This window comes from Rhipicephalus sanguineus, chromosome 5 (genome assembly GCF_013339695.2).
Source record: "Rhipicephalus sanguineus isolate Rsan-2018 chromosome 5, BIME_Rsan_1.4, whole genome shotgun sequence".
NCBI classification, from domain to species: domain Eukaryota; kingdom Metazoa; phylum Arthropoda; class Arachnida; order Ixodida; family Ixodidae; genus Rhipicephalus; species Rhipicephalus sanguineus.
This window is the reverse complement of record NC_051180.1, coordinates 149,201,477-149,221,862: the sequence shown is the minus strand read 5'-3', so window position 1 is coordinate 149,221,862 and position 20,386 is coordinate 149,201,477. Positions and strand designations below refer to the sequence as shown.

The 20,386-nt window shown below is 44.0% G+C and overlaps 1 protein-coding gene across 1 annotated transcript in view; it reads right to left on the bottom strand.

Moving 5' to 3' along the window:
* The window catches only part of LOC119394340 (uncharacterized), a 54,081-nt gene extending 37,282 nt beyond the window's left edge, over positions 1-16,799 (bottom strand). The window contains exon 1 of the mRNA XM_037661638.2: positions 16,307-16,799. Within this exon, the coding sequence (XP_037517566.1) occupies positions 16,307-16,358 (52 nt within the window). The 5' untranslated portion in view covers positions 16,359-16,799. The remainder of the gene's footprint in view (positions 1-16,306) is intronic.
* Between the last annotated feature and the right edge of the window lie 3,587 nt (positions 16,800-20,386).

Below are 20,386 nucleotides of genomic sequence, written 5' to 3'. Positions count from 1 at the left end.
ATGATATCGTAGCTTGGTCAAAAGTGACGCGATCACGGAGGCAGTGCAAAAGCAGGTGAGGTGCCTCCGATCTTCAATGCAGCGCAGAACCACATAAGGTGCGCAAAGCTTTCGAAGGATGACGGGGCCGGATCAATACATCGATTGAGAAGAAAAAGAACACGGATTTCGTCTTCGAGTTGTCTAAATCGAATTCATAAGAGACCCTGTGAGCTCTTCATCTATTACTTGCAAGCAGCGCGGTGCTTTTCTGTATATACATGAAATATGCGCAGCTTGCTGTCGGAAGAGAGAGTTCTACGCCGTCGACATGACACAGCGTCGCAGAAGAAGGCCCTGCAAGCACTACAGCGCTTTTCGCGAACGACCAGCCTGTCTGAACAACTGTAATCAGAATGCCCTTCCTGTGTGTGTTGTTCTTTTTTCCTGCGTGTGTGCGTTAGTTTTATTTTCTCTCTCTCACTCTACACCCTATTTCTGGCCCCTATTTCCTCACCCAGTGCAGGGTAGCGAACTGGATGCTAATATCTTGTTAAGCTCCCGGCTTTCCTCTTCATCTCTCTCCCTCTTCGTATGCCATTTCTATAATTACATGTGGTTCGTTAAGGAATTCATATTCTTATTTTTATCTGCTTTCCATGCTTGCTGATATTTTCTTAAGAATCTTACGGAAACATAAGCAATCATTAGAACGGCACCCGGAGCATTTCAGTTGGCCTTATTTCGTGTGTTTTATTTTTGTCTTAATGCGCTTTTAAAATATACCAGCGGCGTATAGCCCCTTCGTGATTTCTCAAGTTTTTGTAGTTTATTGTACTATTTCGTAAGTCCATATACGGCCTCTTTTTGTGGATTTTAAGGTGTAACAAATGAGAAATAAAATCTAAAAACCCTGTTTGTTTTTTTCTGATGCACAGCGGCACTAAGTGCGGGCGAAGTTTGTTTGACCATGTGTGGACTGATTACGCATTTCAGGTATGCGCCCGTTTAGTTCTTTGACTGTTGCTGTTCCCAACGCAACGTTGCTCCTCGAAGAGCTGCAAATTCTATCCATCCATATTCCGGATCTAGCAACACTATACTGATCGTACACTCTAGGGGGGGGGGGGGGAGGAATGAGTATGTGTTACTCATTTGACTACTCCTGATCTTCCCAGGTGTACGAATCTCTATAAACGCACACGTTAGCTCTCTTTTAGAGAGTCACGCCTCCTATGACTATCTGAACAGAGTATAGTGATCTCCAAAAAGAGAGTTCGCGTCTATCTTTAAAGAGAGCCATATACGTGGCAAGTAGAGACTCACCAAAAAGCTTAAAAATGACTCCTTTTTTCTGAGAGTGCAAGGCACAAGTCATCGTTGTAATCAATATTATATTGTCCCATCGCGATAGTCACAGTGCGCAGCACCTAGCTTTGTTTCGTACGCATCATCATCCTAACTGGAGAGCTGTCTCATATACCACTGTTAAGTCACTCCGAAATGAGTTTCCCAGCAAACAGGAGCAAACAATAAAGAAAAAAAAAAAGAATGAGGGCAGGGCCGTCGGTAAAGGTCGGTAAAGAAGCCCTCGTCATAACGACGCGCAATCGCGACAGCCATCGTCGTTATCGGTTCAGGAAACCGATCGCTGGCAGAATAGCACGCGTGTTTTCCCCTAGAAAAGAACAAGCTGCCATCGTAAAATTAACAAAGTAAAGCTGTGACGCGACAGTACGAGAGGAATTGCCATCCTGTATCAGAAGCTCAGTGCCTGTTTTCTCAAAGGAAAGTACGTTGACCGGGTGTCCCAAAATATCTCGGCTTGCCGCCATTCAAGAGAAGCCGGCGCTCTTCTCAGCTGTCATCGAATATATCGGAGAAATGGTAATGATGGCATTGGGAATATCGAATACCTTTTATGCGGCATGCTGTGGGCTTACTTTACGTTTAAGCAATGTAGCACACACTTCATTTATATACATCCAAAGTGAAGTGAGGCGCGTAATGCTCGATGCTTTATAGCTGTAGCACGATCTCCACACCAACTGGCGAGTCGTTACCATTACGTTTAGCATAACGATTAACATTATTTGTATTGACGACATGTCAGGAAAAAATTTCCGCAGATCCCACGTGGTGTGGCAATCGGTTTTATGCGAACCACTCAGCGAGTAGTTATATGCTGCATTTTTTTAGCTTTGAGCTAAGCGTTGCAAAGTGGATCGACGTGTTTTTCTAAGTGCAGTAGTTGTATTCACATCGTGGGCTTACCAGGCACGTCGACAACACTGGCTTTTAAATGGCAACTTATGATCCGACGTAACGTCAGCACTCACGTCAGAGCACAAATGTCAGTATTATCGAAACGAAGTGCACTTTACGGTGCGATGATGTGCATACCATACGTAACTTTCGTTAGCGTGCTCCTCCGGGGCCGAGCAACGCTTGAATATAGCTTCCTGAATGATAGGGATACAAATATAATGTTTATTAGACTGCTATAAAAGTGGGGCGAATACTGGAGCCACAACTCACATTAACCTGATATGACGCCTGTATCGTAGGTGTGCATATGTAGTGTTTGTTGCTTTGTTATAAAACAATATAGCCAGCACTAGAACCACATCTGACGATGCACCGATATTACGCCTGCATAGGGTACTTTTCAAAAGAGTTTCTAGACCTGGTGTGGCTCTGTGGTATAATACATGACTGCCACGAAGAACGCTTGGGTTCGATTCCTGCTGGAATCCTGATTTTTATTCCTTTGATTGGTCGGGTCAACGCTGCCGATGTTGGTTTTTCTTAACGTTCTCGCATTTAAATTACCAATGTCTGTTCTCGCCATTCCTGTGGAGATATGAAATTTCAATCACCTGTGGCGCATACCCGCATACCGCGTCCCGTGTATTACGGGTATGTCTATGCCAAGTTAAAGAGGCGATCACGAGAGCACCCCGATGTAGGCGGCTAAATAGATAGATAGATAGATAGATAGATAGATAGATAGATAGATAGATAGATAGATAGATAGATAGATAGATAGATAGATGGGCGTCCGGAGGGGGTGCAAGGGGGGGCGGCTGCCCCCCCCCCCCCTGGAATTTCGGATAATATTTTTCTATGCAGTAGCAATAAGCTGCACACGTTGGTTAGCACACAAAAGGTCCGCATATCCGTGTGAAACGGCCTTCAGGACTGCCAGTCAACTTTGCACGTTATTTCATATTATTGGCTAACCTCGCTGGTCAAGTCACGGTAGTGAACCCCCCCCCCCCACATGGATGCACCCCCCTGGAAAAATTTCTGCGGACGCCTTTAGATAGATAGATAGATAGATAGATAGATAGATAGATAGATAGATAGATAGATAGATAGATAGATAGATAGATAGATAGATAGATAGATAGATAGATAGATAGATAGATAGATAGATAGATAGATAGATAGATAGATAGATAGATAGATAGATAGAAACGCTCAAAATGCCTTGGGTTCGCTAAGAAATGCTTAGCATTTAAAATATTCGGTCAGAGTGAGAATCGAACCCAGGCCCTGTGCGGGGCAAGCAGATGTTCTAACACGAAGCGACGCCAGTGCTTGAAGTTGCTTAGTAAAAAACGCTAAGAAGTGGGAGGAGTTTCCTTAACGCATCTAATATTGCATTGTAGAATCGCAGAATCACACCACGCGTGAAAATGCGTGAATTGCCCAAAACGTTGGTGGTTTAAGAGCCGCACACCAGTTACAGAGTGTGCAGCCGCGCAGCTGCGCGTGGGACCTTACGGACGTGCAGTGTGTACTTCGCTAATTTGCAATAGGAAGGATTGTGGGGCACTTGCACAACTGTACTTGCAGTAGGCATAGTAGCATAGTCAGGAATGGACAATGTTGCGCTCACATACGGTCCTTTTCTTGCGGCACGCTTAAGGCGATGCGCGCGGGGCTCGATTAAGCTGTCGCGTTCCACTGTTGAAGGCAAAGCTAAAGCATGTTCCAAGGTTTTATAGCTTACAATTGAGACTGATGACGCATAACGCCTGATATAAGGTATTCTGGACATTGGTAACGAGAAAGCGTGTGATCTGAACAGAGGTGATATGAGCGTGTAAAACACTACGGCAAGAAACACATTGTTTTTCGTACTTTTCCTTTTTCAATATCTTCATTTGTCATTAGACGATTCGTAGGCAGGGTTACCTAAAGCTGCTAGCTTGTCTATTAACATCACGCTAGGGGCCACACTCAGCAGCCAAGTAACCTCCTTGTCAGCAGCTCAAATCAGAAATAGAGTTGAGTTTAGATTGCTAGTTAACTTTAGGCAGGGAAACTGTCTTTTTTTTTCTTAATCACTTTATTACGCATAGCACTTATACGCAAGTAAAAGAGTACTTGCGTTATTCAGCGACCAACATTTACCTAATAGCCTACTAGACAAGCGGTGGCAACAGTTTCCTTATGTTATTTAGGTAAAAAGCTAAGTAAAAAAATTTCGTAATTCATTTTAGGTGCCCTGTTTATCCAAACGTTGCGGAGAAGACTGCAAATTCCGGAATTTGCCCGAGCTTATCTTTCAAGATCATCTAACCAGCGTGAACAAAGAGCACATCTGTTCCATATTCGGGATATCGAGGGGTATCTCGCTATTTCAGCGTCAAAATCGTATCTTGCTTTTAGAAGCAAACACGAACGAAGCGAAAGCGCATGAGAATCGTCATCAGCCAGCAAAACTATGGTCTGCTTTTTTTTTTTTTTTGTAGCGGCTGCACTGCCGTAATTTCAGCATCGGCGATCAAGAACAATGCTTTGAAAGAACTCGCACAAATCAAACAGCGAGAAACAAAGGCAACAACAAGAAGAGAGGAAAAAATATGAGATCAGAGGCCATTTAAGGGCGATCTATTTATGCTACTGGGAAAGAAAAACGACCCGGTCGTGTTTCGGAGCGTACACATTATCGAGGGACGATGGAAGGCATAAATTGTCGACAATACGCAAGGGAATATCGAGACACACGAGGCAGCAGTGGAACTGAAAACAATACCGGCAAAAGAAAGAAAAAGAGCGGCTCGCGGACTCCATTCTGGAGGAAAAACGAGAGCACTGACGGTGTGATCAAACGAATGCTTTCGGTTTCAAAAGAGCGAGCAGGAGAGCCGAAGAATAACCTCCCTCTTCTGTTTTGTCTGCCAATAAAAATGTAGGAAGTTGGTTCATTCGCTATCGTCTTTTGTTGGTTTTTGAGCTGTTTAAATTATTGAATTTTCTTGCCGGCAATAAAGACACGGAGCAAGAACATGAAAACTAAGTCACACAAACTACCGAGTGCCAAAAAAAAAAATCTAATGCTATATATTCCCGCAATGGCGACTAAGAGCCAGACATTCCTGGTGCTTAATGATGTTCCTATGTGGCACAGCGCATTGTATTTCAGGAACGGAAGAAAACGAAATCTTGAGAGTTTTCTCTTTTTGTTTTCAAAATGCCTGGATAGTTTCGGACGAGCATTGAAATTAGCGGCGCGCGGTAACATTGACGGAGGCATCTCAAATACTACCAAAGCGCTGTAATTCATAACAAAATAAAGCAAGGATTACTGCAAAGAAAAGGTACACAGAAACGTTAACCAGTTGGCACCTGATCAGCATCAGTATTAAGGCGCCCTGAAAGACAGTGGTGTGTCTATGTCCGTTTTGTGTTTTTGTAGTTAACACTGCGGAAATGAAAACTTTCACATATTTACCTACTTTCGTTCTCATAAATGCTCTCACTGACGCAAAACACATACATACCATGATATACACAATAATAATGAGCACTAACAAACAATAATGCCAAGGAAAGTATAGGGGACGTTATTAGTAGTAAATGTAAGGTAAATGTGAAGAAAGAAAAGTGGACGAAAAGATGACTTGCCACGGGCAGGGACCGTACCTGCGACCTTCGAATAGCGCGTCCCATGCTCTACCAACTGAGCTACCGCGGCGGCCATCCCCCCGTCCACTTTATACATACATTGAAGAAGATGAGATTTCGCTTGATTAAGGGCACAGGGTAAGCCTTATACGTCCCATGCATTTTTGGCCATATTGAAGTACTATTTCCTCAGTGACTAAAATAAATATCCAAATAATGCATACATCATTTTCTTCCAAATTTGTCACTCTTTTAATTGAAGCAGATTTATTGAAATCTCGCTATTATTAGAATTTTCGTTAATTCTTTACCACTAGGACCTATATTTTGAGTTCATTTGCATCTTTCAAAATCTGTAGCTCAAAAACTATAAAGTGCATAATTTCATTTCTGCTTTAGTAGTTGTACGCATTTACGCGGAATACAAGACAAAATAATCTCCTCGTTATCATAGAATGCATAGGTAATAATGTTACCTAAGTAATAAAAAAAACTAGTTTTTGAGATAATCGAGTTTAAAGTTAGAAAGCAGCTGAAAAGCGAACATACTTTGCCACAAACACCGTACAACTATTTTATTTAATAGCTACGAGCTTGGCAATCATTGCCAAAGTCAATTTTTCACTTTAAAGCCTCTCGTCTCGCTTGCCTTGCTTCTCTTTAAAGCTGCGTGGAACGCTATCCGCAATGTATTGTCGATTGTGTTCAACTTCTTCCAGCAAATTGACTTTATGTCGGTCAGGCTTCAATCCTAATTATTTCAGAATTTTGGCTCGTGCGATACTGCAGTCATTAAAGGAAAGAACAACATCCAATGTCGCAATCCTTAGGGTTCTCAAACCTAAACAAAGACAGCAAAGACTCTGTGACGCAATTCCCATTAGCTCGACATGCACACCGGACAGTTTGCTTGTGCAATTCAGTCTAATTGCATCACAAATGTCGATGTTCATTAGGGCATACCCCTTGTCACCTTGCATGCGATTCTCCTGGAATGACGCTGAAAAGGCTGAGAAGTTCAACGACGAAGAGCTTGCTGGTTCAGCGTTTAGCCTCTCAGTACGTCTCTGGTATTTATTCGCATTTACAAGAGAACTGTATTGGTTGCCAGGAAATTTACACTTGCTGAAGACCCTATTCACCCGCAACATCTCAACTTACCGACGGGCAAGACAGACACAAGGTATTATGAAGCTAGGAGTTGAAATTGTTCGAACAGACGCGCTCCGAAGAACAAGTGCGAATTAAAAGGCACACAGCCTTAGGACTGCCTTAGGAGTTACCCGACAATTTCTTATACCGAGCTGACTCAAGACAAGCATTTTGATTTTCGTACTCGAAGTTTTTTTTTTTTTTTTAGAAGAACAGAGCAAGCACGGAGCGCATAGAAGGGGAACGTACTAGGGTGCGTGTTCACTCACTACTTGCTTTCGGAAAAACTTGTTTTCAGCCACAAAATGGAAAAATACTTTCTCAAAAAAACACGGCTGTGGCAAATATGCACAAAGGGATACCCTTCGTGAATTGCAAAGAAAAAATACAGTGATTTTTTTCGGATTAAAACTTTTCAAATTAAAAAAAAAATCACAGACCCGCGGCTTCAATACTAACATTAAGGGCGTATTCGTGACGTACGCAAACGTGTGGAAGCTTTGTGTAAAGTGGAATTGTGCCCGCGAGTTATCAGGACAGAGTGAGAAATGTATTTATAAAATACAATAACTATACGTGAATACCTTCTATCGTTCGAAGAGAATCGGCAGCCCTATGAGAACATCTATGTGTGTCTGTGGATTTCACAAAATGTAACACTCGTCCACAGACATCGGAATAAAGCAGACTCTGTTAATATAATATTCGTTCTTATCACAATATTACTGCTTGAAGTACACAAACATACGTGCTCTTCCGGAATTGGTGTTGCTACGTAATCTGGCAGCGACGTCCGTAATACGTTTGTGTTTGCGGAGCGCTAATATCTTTTCTTTTCGTTTCCTTTTTGTGCTTCAGAAGGCAATTCTAGCTGTTGAAATTTGGCTTATTCTTTCCCGCGCGCAGTAAAACTAGCAAATGGCGCTAAGCAAACAGGAAAGCAAGAAGGCGTCTGGCGCTCTATTTACCTGGTCCGTGTTTTCGCGAATAGCAGGGCGAGCGAAAGAAGCTAAGCCGTTCAAACAATGCGCGGCACCCCGCGAAAACAAACTCGGATTTCCCAGGTGTTCGTCCTGTTTGCTTCTCAGTGTCAATACGACGTGTCGCTGTGACCTCCATATCAGTGCAGCACTACATACAGCTAGCGACAATGCGAATCAAACACAAGGGCGCCATTCCCGGTAAAAGGAATGTCAGACATGCTGGTTAGATTTGTAGTGTAGTGGAAATTGCCATTTTATTTCTGCAGCGTACTACGCATAAGCTTTTGCACGGAGCAAAATGAGGCAAGGCAAGCATTGCGTATAGTGCCTGGTCTATTGATTGCTTTCTAACCATATATGTCGTTCAGTACCGCACTCACACACCAGTTCGATCCACCGAGTGAAGCTTCCGGCAAAGTTGCATTTTATTGTATTTAATGGAAAGAATTATTGTCCCAACTTTTATACAAGTAGAAATAGTTTGATTACGTTGAACTGCCTTCAGCTTACTCGAAGTTACGCAGCTGTCTGTGCGCAGTAAATATAATAGAACAGAGCTTACAGTAGTTAGCCGTATTTTTTTAGGTCTGTGTAACAATTGCATTATTTCTGTGACCTTGCCTGCAGTTGGGACATTGGACAATGTGAGGAGGCAGTGGTCTTTTATTTCTTTTTTTTTAGTAAAGAACCCTACTCTTGAACTAAGAAATGCATTCATGAGACATGTAATACTTAGCCACTTCTCCTAAAACGGCAGGAAAACGCTTCCCTTAATAAATCCTGGGTATCGAATGCAGAGATACTTCGCAATGCTTGTACTAAGCGCCGCTTAAACTAAAGAATCAGTGCTGTATACAACTTATCTCGACATAGAATTAACGAATAGCATCGGATGTTCTGCGACACATGCACAGAATAATTCGTGGGCTCAATTTGTTCTGGTGATAAGAATACCCGCGTACTTACACTTAGCCCAACCTTAAAGTAATCCACGAGTGGTTAAAGGTGTGCCGTATCCCCAGACATGGCGCTTCTCATAATGATATCGTAGTATCGCACGTGACATTCCAGAGCTTGATTTGTTACATCATATGGTTGGCGCTGTTAGAATAGAGGCCATTTATATAAATTAGGAATAACAAAGCACCGAGAGTCATGCCTTAAGCTACACAGGCTGGCATGTCACAAAGGTGGATGAATAATCGTTTGTCAGAAAACTATGCGTGCTATAGTGTAAATGCACGTATTTCTGCATAAATATGTGTCTTTGGTGGATTTTTTCATGAACGGCTGCTGATCAGGAGAAGTTCCTCTGCATTGCGCAGTGCAGATGCGGCGTAGACTCCAGGCTTAACGTATGTGTTTGGAAATCACAGCACAGTAGTCAGGCGAAGATGGTCAACGCCACCGAAACTTTTTGGATAATTGAAGTTTTAGCAATGCATTTGCCAAGTATTTTCCATGACCACAAGGAGACAGCCAATGAAGCCCGTTATGCTTGGTAAAAATAATCGTTTCCTTACTGCCGGCCCATTCTGTACAATAAAGTGTGTTTCTTCTTCTTCAACTCAATCAGCTACGGGGGAACAAATCAGTGTTCCGCGGCTATCACTCATTGACAGATAAGGGTGTTAGATAAGTATACATGTGAATTGTTGTCTGAGATATCGGGTAGCAGACACTAGCTTCATTGTTGCCACGAGATGGGAAGACGAAGATAATTTCCCAGTTTTCTTGTCATGAAAATTTCATCATTGAATTGTTCGGGCTGAGTAATGTCATTAAAGTACGACTAAGAACTTTTATTGCCAATTGCAAACTATTCTTTACAGACCGAATATAAACGAACGATTCCAGGCATGAAAATAATTGTTGACAGTAAGGCGAGAAACACGCTTGCATATAGTTGTAGTGGGACGTAGCCAAATGTTCTCGCTTGTGCTTAACCATTTTTAGTGCACTTTCTTCGCCCATATATAGGTTACCAGCCTACATTTCACAAAGAATAGGAAGTAGCTTCCATATTTGACGTGTTATAGCTCTCATTTATTAGCTCCGTAAAGTTACAGCAACCTCCCTCTCATTGATAAGCAAACGTTATGGGGTGTTCGCCAACTTAGCAACTGCATTGAACGTGGGCGGGTGATACATCCGCCGGAAACAGCCGAGAAAATCACCTGCTGTAGCTTGACAGCTGGATGAGAGCGGAGAATTGTCATTTTCCTGCCTTCCTGAAGAGTAGGATGGTGTATGTCACATGGACTCTGAATATGAGGGGGGGGGGGTATCGCCTCTGATTACGCTCTCATCGTTAACTATTACCGCTGCCACAAAGGTTTGTTTAATCATTGATCATGGACGTAAGTCGTCGGGATGGAGGTGTGCCACCAAGCGTCAATGAGGGTGCATCCACGTTTAAACGGTGCTATAGCTGCCAAACACCAACAGACATTGTGCAAGCTCTCTTATACCAATGTATTTAAACATTCATTCTTCTGTAAAGACACGTTATAATTTCGTGTTATACCGATTGCTATGACAGGGGAATCAACCATGTCTTTTTTTTACTTTTATCAGCGCATCGGAGCAATATATATAAGCTCCCATTTCCCGAAAGGAAGATGGTTACGCCTTTGACGCTCTTTTTTCCGCTCCCTAACCCGCCACGGTCGTCTAGTGGTTAGAGTTCTTGACTTCGGAACAAAAGATGGTTGATCCCTCTGTCATAGTAATCGGTAGAACACGAAAGTGAAACGTGTCGTCACTGAAGTACTTGATTGCTTTAGTGCATTGGTATATCAGAGCTTGTATAATGTCTGTTGTTGTTTGACAGATGTAGCACCGCTTGATGTGGACGCACTGACGTTGACGCCTAGTGGCACATATCCGTACCGACGACTAACGCCCATGATCATGATTTAACCCTTGAGGCAGGGGCGTAGCCCGAAATTCTTTTTCGGGGGGGGTGTTCCACCATACTTTATATATGTTCGTGCATGCGTTTGTATGCTTGCGTGTATATATACGCAAGCAAAATTGACAATCTCCAGAGGGTTTGAACCCCCCCAACCGCAACCTCCTTCGCTACGTCCTTGCCTTGCGGTAGCTGAACACCTTAACATATACGTGGACACCGCATATGCTGAATCCCGCGCAAATATGGCATCAACAAGTGCATAATAAACACTGATACTCGATATGCACTCCTTCAAAGCGTCGTGAAACGCGAAGAGAAACGCTACGTGCGTCCTGTCTTCCCTCTAGCCTGGCAGTTAATTCCCACAACGCGAGCGGGGAACGCGGTGCAACAGCCAGGCGATCGTCCGAGGGTTATTTTTCGATATGAATGGATGCTATGAGCGAGGCTTGGGCTAAACCCACCACCTCGCGGTGTGTTAAACGAAATTACACTTCTATTGGAAACGCGCCGAATGGGACTGTCGCAGCAACGGCGCGTTTTTTTGGTTTTTTTTTAGCCTGGTGGCGCACATGCCATATAAAGGGGACGGTCATAGCATCCATCCATTCATTCATGCAAAAGCACTGTGAGAGGAAAGTGTGAAAGGCTGCCCGCTGAGTCCTCTATTGTTCAGTCTATATACAGAATCGTTGTGCTTAGCAATAACTGAAAACAGCAGCATTCACTGCTTTAGATTACAAGCATCTATGGTGAACTGGAACATGTAGCTGGTTCTAGTTCACTATACAAGCATCGGAAGTTAAAATTCTCGCATATGCAGACGATGTTGCAGTTTGTTGTACTGATCAAGAAAGTGTTAGCGCTACCATCACAGTATTTAAAAGTTTCGGCAATGCAACTAGCAGTTTCGTGAACTGGGGAAAGTGCCTGGGCTTTTGGAATGGAGAGTGGCCGTCAAGATCAGACTATTTTGCCAATGTTAAGTTGGTGACCACACCCGTTAAGCACCTTGGTATTCCACTGGAATATTATAAAGATAATGAGAAGTACTGGCAAGAACAAGCGAGATAAATTCAGATGAAAGCCAACAGATGGAACTGTAATCATCTGTCAGTGTTTTCGAGAGCGACTGTTTGCAATCTGTTCTTTGCCGCAAAACTGGTATGTCATGCAAGTATTCCATTGTTCAAGGGCAAACATACAGAAGCTCCATCGCGTATTCGCCGTTTTTGTTTGGGCGTCTAATTGGGAGAGATGCAGTCGAACCCTCCCTGTTTAGACGAGTGAAACAGGGAGGGTTGGGATTACCACATCTTTTCTTACGCCAAGTAGTAAACAGGTTCCTCTTCTTCCGCAACACAAATGATCCTTTCCTGCGTACGGTGTGCCAAGTGAGACTGATGCGGGCTTTACCTAGATATGTGGTTGGCACGAATCACATGACAGGTGCTGTCTGCGGGTATCTTAAGGAGGTTATTCTAACTGTACGCTTTTTATCTGTTAGATTTTCTAATGAGTATCTGTTTTCAGTGACACGTAAAAAGCTGTACAGAGATGTATGTGATGCTGTTCTACCTGTACCTCTATACCGAGCCATATACAGTGGAGGTCAAGGGCAAGATGTGTTCAAGAGGGTGAAGGCTTTCTTTTTAAGCTTCACACAGGTACATTATCTGTCAAGGCATTTCAAGAAGACCGTAGTCTTTTCTTACCTTGGGGGCAAGATTGCCTCACCTGTAAAAAACCGGAAACTATAGACCACGTTTTCTTACACTGCTGGGAAGGAGTTTATTTTTAGGATGTACTTCAAAAAACGTTAAAGAAGGAGTTACCGTTAGATCCACATGGTATAAGATTTCTGTCTGTAAAATGATCAAGAGGGACTTCCTTTTGACTTGATTATGCTAAATGCCCTTCACTGTTTATGGCGGGCTCGTATGGCGGGATTTTATTACGATCCAGATGCAAGGCCCGCACGGATGTATTTTCGTTAGTGTATGACCAAGTTTGTGAAACTCCAGAAAGCTCAGGAATTTGTACCTGAGTGGTTGTCGAGGGTAGAACCCTTGACACCGCTCAAGAAATTTTAAACTTGTGTCTGTCCAGTAGGACTGACACAACTTGTTGTCTTTTCTTTCATGTCCTCATTGTTTGATGTACATGTATATCGCAGGCAATAAAGCAAAAAAAAAAGTTTGGCGGTAGCTCAGTGGGCTAAACGCCCGCCAGCCATCGTTGCGGACCGAGAGGTCATGGGTTCGACTCCTGTCAATGGGCCGCATTTCGGTGCAGGCGAAATGCTAGAGGCCCGTGTGCTTAGACGTCGATGCACATTAAGGAACCCCAGGAGGTAGAAACTTTCGGAGCCCTCCACTACGGCGTCTCTCGTAATCACAACGTGGTTCTGGGGCGTAAAAGCCCAGCAATTTTATATCGGCTCTCTTTCTTCTTTTTCTTTACGCATGCGCAAGTATCATCGGCAGATATGTGCGCCAACTAGCCCGTCAATCCACCTCCCTTTCTGGAATATACTTCGCTTACGTGACGCAACGTGCCCATTGGGTGCGTATCAATGGCACTGTCCTGCTCTCCGAACACTGCACGTCGTCAAGAAACAAAACAAATGGCTGCATTTTTTTACTACCTTCCAGCGCCATGTCAATGGCAATTGCACGTGTCGCAGTCACGGCATACCACATTGAGCTTATAAGCTTACATTAATAGACGGCAGCGCCATCGTGCCATTTCTGGCGTACTATTGTCATCACGTTTCGCAACTGAGTCAGTAGGCAGCTTTAGTTTAGCAGGCTTAGTGGAATGGCTGGCTTAACGTAACGGCGGGACCAAAATGCACATGCACGGAATGCTAAATGACCCATAATCATTTTTGCGTGGTTTACTTGTGCACGTAAAACATGATGGCGGAGTGTGACTCCCGCTTCCAAGCGAATTTGGCGTTGCTGTTGAAGGATTAACTTTGTCCGTAGCAATTCACCGTGCAAAATGGCCTCGCTGACCTTCAGGCATCTTCGACGACTGGGTACTACGGATTACTTAGCAGATTTGTTTAGATCTATTGCGTTTTCTAACGTTCCAAATTCTAGCGAAAGAATCACTGTAAACAATTTTTATAACATAAATTTTTAACTTTTTGTGAGCGATTCAGATCACTTCCATCCTTATTATTCTGAGAAAGTTTGAATCTTAGAGAATTGAAGTTTTTCCGTTGACTTCAGAAGGTTCGCGAATATCGGTTTGCAGGGTCCGTTGGCTGTTGACGGCAGTCGCAGAGCTGGTAGCGACACCCTGTGGCGTTTCGTAGAACTACAACACATTCATTTTTTAAAATTTTTTTTGGTCGTGTCATTGTTGTCGAAATAAAATGGTCAAGTACTCTGAGTTAACTTTGATCTGACTCCAAACGCGTTGCACCAGTAGTTAACGAGTAGTTACGTAGAGCATCTGCGTCACTATTAGCTTTGTGTGTATCAGGTTAGGCTCGGCATCTCATCGCGTATACTTCACCGGTAACCCGTAATCCGCTATGGTTAAAACTTCTACGGACAAACTAACGTTCCCTTTCGCTGCACGCCGGGAGACAGGTTCGCAATTTCGTCTTTTTTTTTCAGTTATTTTGAACGCATTCATCCGCTGCTACGAGACGCCGCAGTCACAACTGGGGCACGTAAACGTCATCCCGCTTTAACTACAACTCTCTTTCCGCAACAAACTTTCGCGGTGCGATAACGCTATTTCCTTAATCCCGCTCTCACGTTAACGCTAAACTGATCCTGTGTAGTGCCGGTAAATAGTTTTTTCTTTTAACGTTGTCAGCGTGCTTGTTACTTCGAGCGAAGGCGAGCTTCATACGATCCGCCATGTCTGCCAGTTACACTCAAGACTTCTTTATTTCCTTCTATTTTTCTTCTACACCACTAACTTACATGCAGCTTATTGCAAATTTGTACAGTCATAGTCATCACCATCAGCCTATTCTACGTCTACTAAAGGAAGGTCCCTCAGAAAATGATGCCAATGAGCTGCCCGCAAATACCGCAAGCATGTACCACGTGACGAGCGCTTTTGTCTCTTTTCTGACTCTGCTTCAATGCGGTGGCTCTGCTGTCGTCTTAATGTAATGCTCATCGGCGTTCTACTCCCTTTTTACGGTGAAGCTGGGTAAGACTGGATTCTGGCGAGCCGCATCGTTAGAATGAAAGACACGTAGAACAACAATTTTTGGCGCCTGTTGCCATCGCAAAGGCCTCTTTCACAAGTATCGCGATACTCGACGGCGGCACTTCCCACCAGTCGTTGTGCCCCTTTGTCTCGTGAGGTACAGATCGTACTAGCGCTGTTATCAGCCGTTAACCTTTGTTGTCTCTATGGAACGGACCCGTGTCGTCCGCTCAAAGGAAGAACAGGGGGAACTGAAGGCGCGCGAACGCGCACAGACGCGCGAATGGGCGCGAAAACGACGTAGAGACACAGCGACTGGCCTCAATCTTCACAGTAGTGCAGGAACTCTGAATTTTTTTTTTCACTAGCGCCTAAATTTCTAGATAAATCTGTACTAGGCTGTGTCAACGAGAACGGCTGTAGTGCTGAACCAATGTCTTGTTACGCAGCATATAAAAGGTTATAAAGAAACTGAATCCGAGAAAAAGATACCCCAACGAAGTTGAAGTGATGTCGCAGTCAGATTCCATCTGTATAAAAATCAATTACCACTACTCTGACGCAGTGTTGCAAGTGCTGTGCCGCAGCGCAAATCCGCTCCTCAATCGGGATTTAGGCACGTCAATTAAGTCGCGTGTCTACGGCGCGCCCTGTTTCGTCATCGCTGATATAAAGCATGCCTTCTGCAGGAGCGTATTGCCTGTAAGCATCCCAACATGAAGTCCACCGATATATTAGTGGTTCTTTCTTTTCTTTTTATTGTGCGCATATTGCAACACTAAAGGGATGTCTGTCTACGAAGTATTACTGGGTATTGAGATATACTGAGTATGTGCAGCGCAATGGTACGAAGACAAGAGAGGACACACAAACGACATAGACATAGACTTCCAACTGTTGGAAGTCAGCGCCAGTCTATGTCGTTTGTGTGTCTTCTTTTGTCTTTGTACCATTGCGCTGTACATACTCAGTATATTTCAAGACATGTGCCAACTCGCCCATCAACGGATCCTTCTTATTACTGAGTAGTTAGAACAAAAAAAAACACCCATAACAGGCCGATAATTGCTTATTCTCATTAAGTAGAGGGACACGCACGCACAGTTAAAAGTGAGAGCTAAAAACGCCTGAGAGTACGTTCGCGATACGAGCGTTCGAGAATGAATGAACTCACCTAGCAGCGACAGCAGCATGAAGAGGGAGATAGCACACAGATGGCACTTCATCGCCTGGCAAAAGTTTGTAGGCACCGCGTCTATTATCTCCTGTCCGGAGAAACAGAAGGGGTCAAGGCCGCTGCCAAGTCCCGAGCCTCCTCACGTACCACCGCACGTGTGCCATGTGACGTATGTAGCCCGGAAGGTATCAGCTTGTCCAATATACTCCGGAAAAAAACTTATAATACAACGGCGAGATGAGCTCAGGAAACTCGCGGAGATGTCAACGGCGGCAAAACACAGCGCGGGCCCAGACGATGTCCCGCCGCAGCAGCCAACGAGCACGACGACGGTCTTCGCGGTCGCCTCATCGTCGCTGCCGTTTGAGGGGGACGCGCTAAGCCGAGTGACGCATCTTCGACCGCAGCCCGGCGCTCACTCGCGCTAGCGAGTCGATTTCGGCTCCTTTTGAGAGCCCGCGTGGGGACACGCGGTCTGCCAAGCCCGCGCGTGACGTCAGAACCCGAGCTCAGGTGCCCCCTCGCGGAAGGGAGGGGATTGCCGTCGTTCTCGGCGCGGGTCGCTCAGTTCCGCCGGCGAAAACCTACGGACTGAAGTGCGCGGAAACGGCCGCCGTTCAATACGGGGCACTTGTCGACGACGAGACGGCTTAATTCCCCCCAACTCAGAGAGGGGCGAATGGTTTCGCACAGTCCGAAGAACTTATTTTAGCACTCTCTTCAAGGACCCTCTCTAGATCTGAAGGGCCTATCGATTAAACTGCGAACGTGGAGCGCCAATAGAACTCGCTTCTGCGTGTATATGTGTGTAGGTGTACACGTCTAATCTTGGACGGTCTAGGTTGGTACTTTCACGGGCTCGCTTGTGCGATTGGTGCGGGGGGCTTATTTAAATAACCGTTCCGGCAGCAGTGTTCTGTCATTAACATTTCTACCGAAAGTTCAGGGAGTTTCGAAGGACGCAGCTAAATGAAACACAGAGGATGGAACGAGCGCGACATTTCTATCTACCGTTGGTGACGCAATTGGCATCGCAAATCGGGAATTTGGTCTTTCGTTTATAGTCTGCGAAAGGTAAAACGGTAATGATTGGAAAAATAGCTCATGCGTTTAGGCAATGCCTTTCCCGTCGTGATACGGCATTCGGAAAACCCATTCTGAGTGCGCAATCTCTTTTATGGCGATACGCATCAGGCTGGCTCCGAGATACGTCATTCTTTGCGACGAAAATAAATCTTTGTTTCAAGGCAATTACAACCCATAAATACACCCCATAGACAGCAAAGAAGGTTAAACGGTAAGCCACATTACTGACCATATGTGGTGTAGGCTGTCGCTAATGTTTTTTTTTTTTTTTTTTTGTTAATTCTTGTTTCCCTTTCGGAACATTGTAGATCGAATTTAGGGCAGAAAAGGGGGCTAGGTTTCGCAAATTTCGCTGGTACAGGTCTGCGTGTTCACTTATCAGCCGACTCACTCAGAGCGACCCGCTAGTCTGAGTCCGGTTTACTAACATTTACTTAGCCTGCGTGAGCCCGACTGGCCAAAGTTTTTATAGATTGAAAATCGAGTGAGTCAGGGCGAGTTGACTTTTGCTGAGACGCAGATTGAACGAGGAACGTTGACTGCAAGTTTTGCGAGTGCGCGCCCGAGCGAGCATAGCTAAGTAGAATCGTTGATTCCGCTTTCGTGCTCGAGAGAGTGAATCTGAATGCATTTTAAAATCCCGTTAGCATTTATGCATGATGGATTGCAGATAGTGTGTGATTGCACGTCAATCACACACTCACTCACTCACAACATACATACATACATACATACATACATACATACATACATACATACATACATACATACATACATACATACATACATACATACATACATACATACATACATACATACCTGACTGACGTCAACGCAGCGCACTATACGTACCTCGAATAAAAGTAAATAAAGAAGGCCGAAATTGCACTTACCAACCTCAATTTTTCAACTTGGATTGCCGCAACATCTGGAAGAACTGGAGACGCACAGCTCCATCTTTCCTTTTTTTTTAATTTCAATGACGCAGAAGTACGCGTGACTCAAAGATATCGATTTTTTTAGAACAAACCTTAACAAAACTATGCACCTTTGGAATAAGTGAGGGATGTGTGTAAATGAAGAATAACGTAGCGTGAATAACCAAGCGCACGTTCCGCTTACTCACCTATCTGCACTTGAGAAAAGGGGGATAATAACAAAATAGAAAAGAAGGAAAGAAAAGAAGTAAAATAGCAGACAGCAGTTAATGCGAACACACAGAACACACGATAAATGGTCACAAGACTGCGTGAAATACAGTTTACATTAAAAACCACATTAGGAATACATTAATGGTCTGACAAGATGAGATATTCGGGGACATGGGCTGCCGCTGGAGCCAGCATTTCGAAAACCGGGCTTGCCTTCTTCGAGGCTGCAACTGCTTTCCTTAACTGTTACTTCTCTTCAAACTTCGATCTTCTCCTGAACTTCTGCCTTTTACTGGTACGACAAGTCGCATGCATCCATACATATACGCATTACACCAAATAGTTTAACTTTTCACTGCCGGTTTAACAATAACAGTAATGCACGTTGTGGTGCACGGAGATGGACGCAAGGTTACAGTTAGGAAAGAGATGGTGCACCGAACAGGCAACGCGTCAAAGCTTTTTAATTTATCAAACAACTGTCAAAAGTGCAACACATTCTGAACGACTATAATTGAGACAGATTGCATGGCGAGGAGATATTACCGTATTTATTCGAATCTAAGCAGGCGTTTTTTTTTTTTTTTTTTTTTTTTAGAAAAAACGATGTGCGAAGTAGGGGGCCGGCTTAGACTCGAGTATAGATTCGAGTACAATGATTAAGTATTTTTCTGACCTTGCGAATTTCGGGGGTTGGCCTAGAATCAGGGCCGGCCTAGATTCGAGTAAATACGGTAATTTGCAATCAGCGAAGTTAACAGAATATTTGAAGTGGTAACCTTAGCGTTTAACCAGGACGACGACGACGACTGCCTGGGCCACGCGCTAGGAATCTTGAGCCGAGAATAAAATCAGTAAAACACCAGCTACCGTAAGCAGCCCACACCCGTAGTGGTGCGCAGAGCCGCCAAAGCAGCTTTCGACCGCGGCAGTGAGGAAAAAAATTGTTGAGCTTTCCACCGATGTGGCAACTTTCGGGAATGGCGGTAAATTTGCTTTCTTCCGTGCTGACGCTGCGTCAAAGTGCCATTAACGATCCCACGATCTTTGCCCTCAGCCCTTCTTTCGAACATTGTAGCAGCGCCTGAGGAAACAGCTTACCGGGTGCGCATTTTGTGTGCCGCAAGCAAATAAAAGAACAAATGTTGGTACTCGAAACTCAACAAGGGATAAACTTGTTTAGTCTTATTCACGTTTTTTTTTTATGTTCGATGCAGCCGCAAGGAGGATGTCTGTAAGTAAATAGATGTTTTTGTGTTTGGGAAGCGAGCCATATTTGAACATACTTCAAGAAAATGATGTGTTACTATTTTGGTATTTTAAAAACCCCACGAGCAGTCACATTAAAGACGCGTCTGCTAAGCATACAGCCTTTTTTACGAACATTTGCTCTATGAAATGGCGTTCATAGACCATTTCATACATAAACAATCCATACACAACACAAACAAGCGCACAAATCGGCCCTCTTCTCCCATGTTTTTGTGGCGTGTTTTTTTTTTTTTTTTTGCCATGAATAAATCCAAATTTTAGTATGCGCTTTCTTGCGTGCTGCACTTCCGTGTCTCGCTTGTTTGCGCTTACAATTTTTTTTACAGTGAATATTGACTTCATTTGTAAGTACTTGTAGCACAATATTTACCTGAATACATTTTAGATCCCCAAACCCGCCTCTAAGAATAGTCAGTGCCCTTCTGGGTGGTTAACCAGAAGAGAGGACGCCCGCCCCCTTCTCCCTCTCTAATCTTCCAACGTTTAAGTGTGACATATAGGCAAGACCTATGTTTCGTACTTGGCCAATAAGCTACAGATTGTCTCTTCAAGCACATAGACAGCGTCT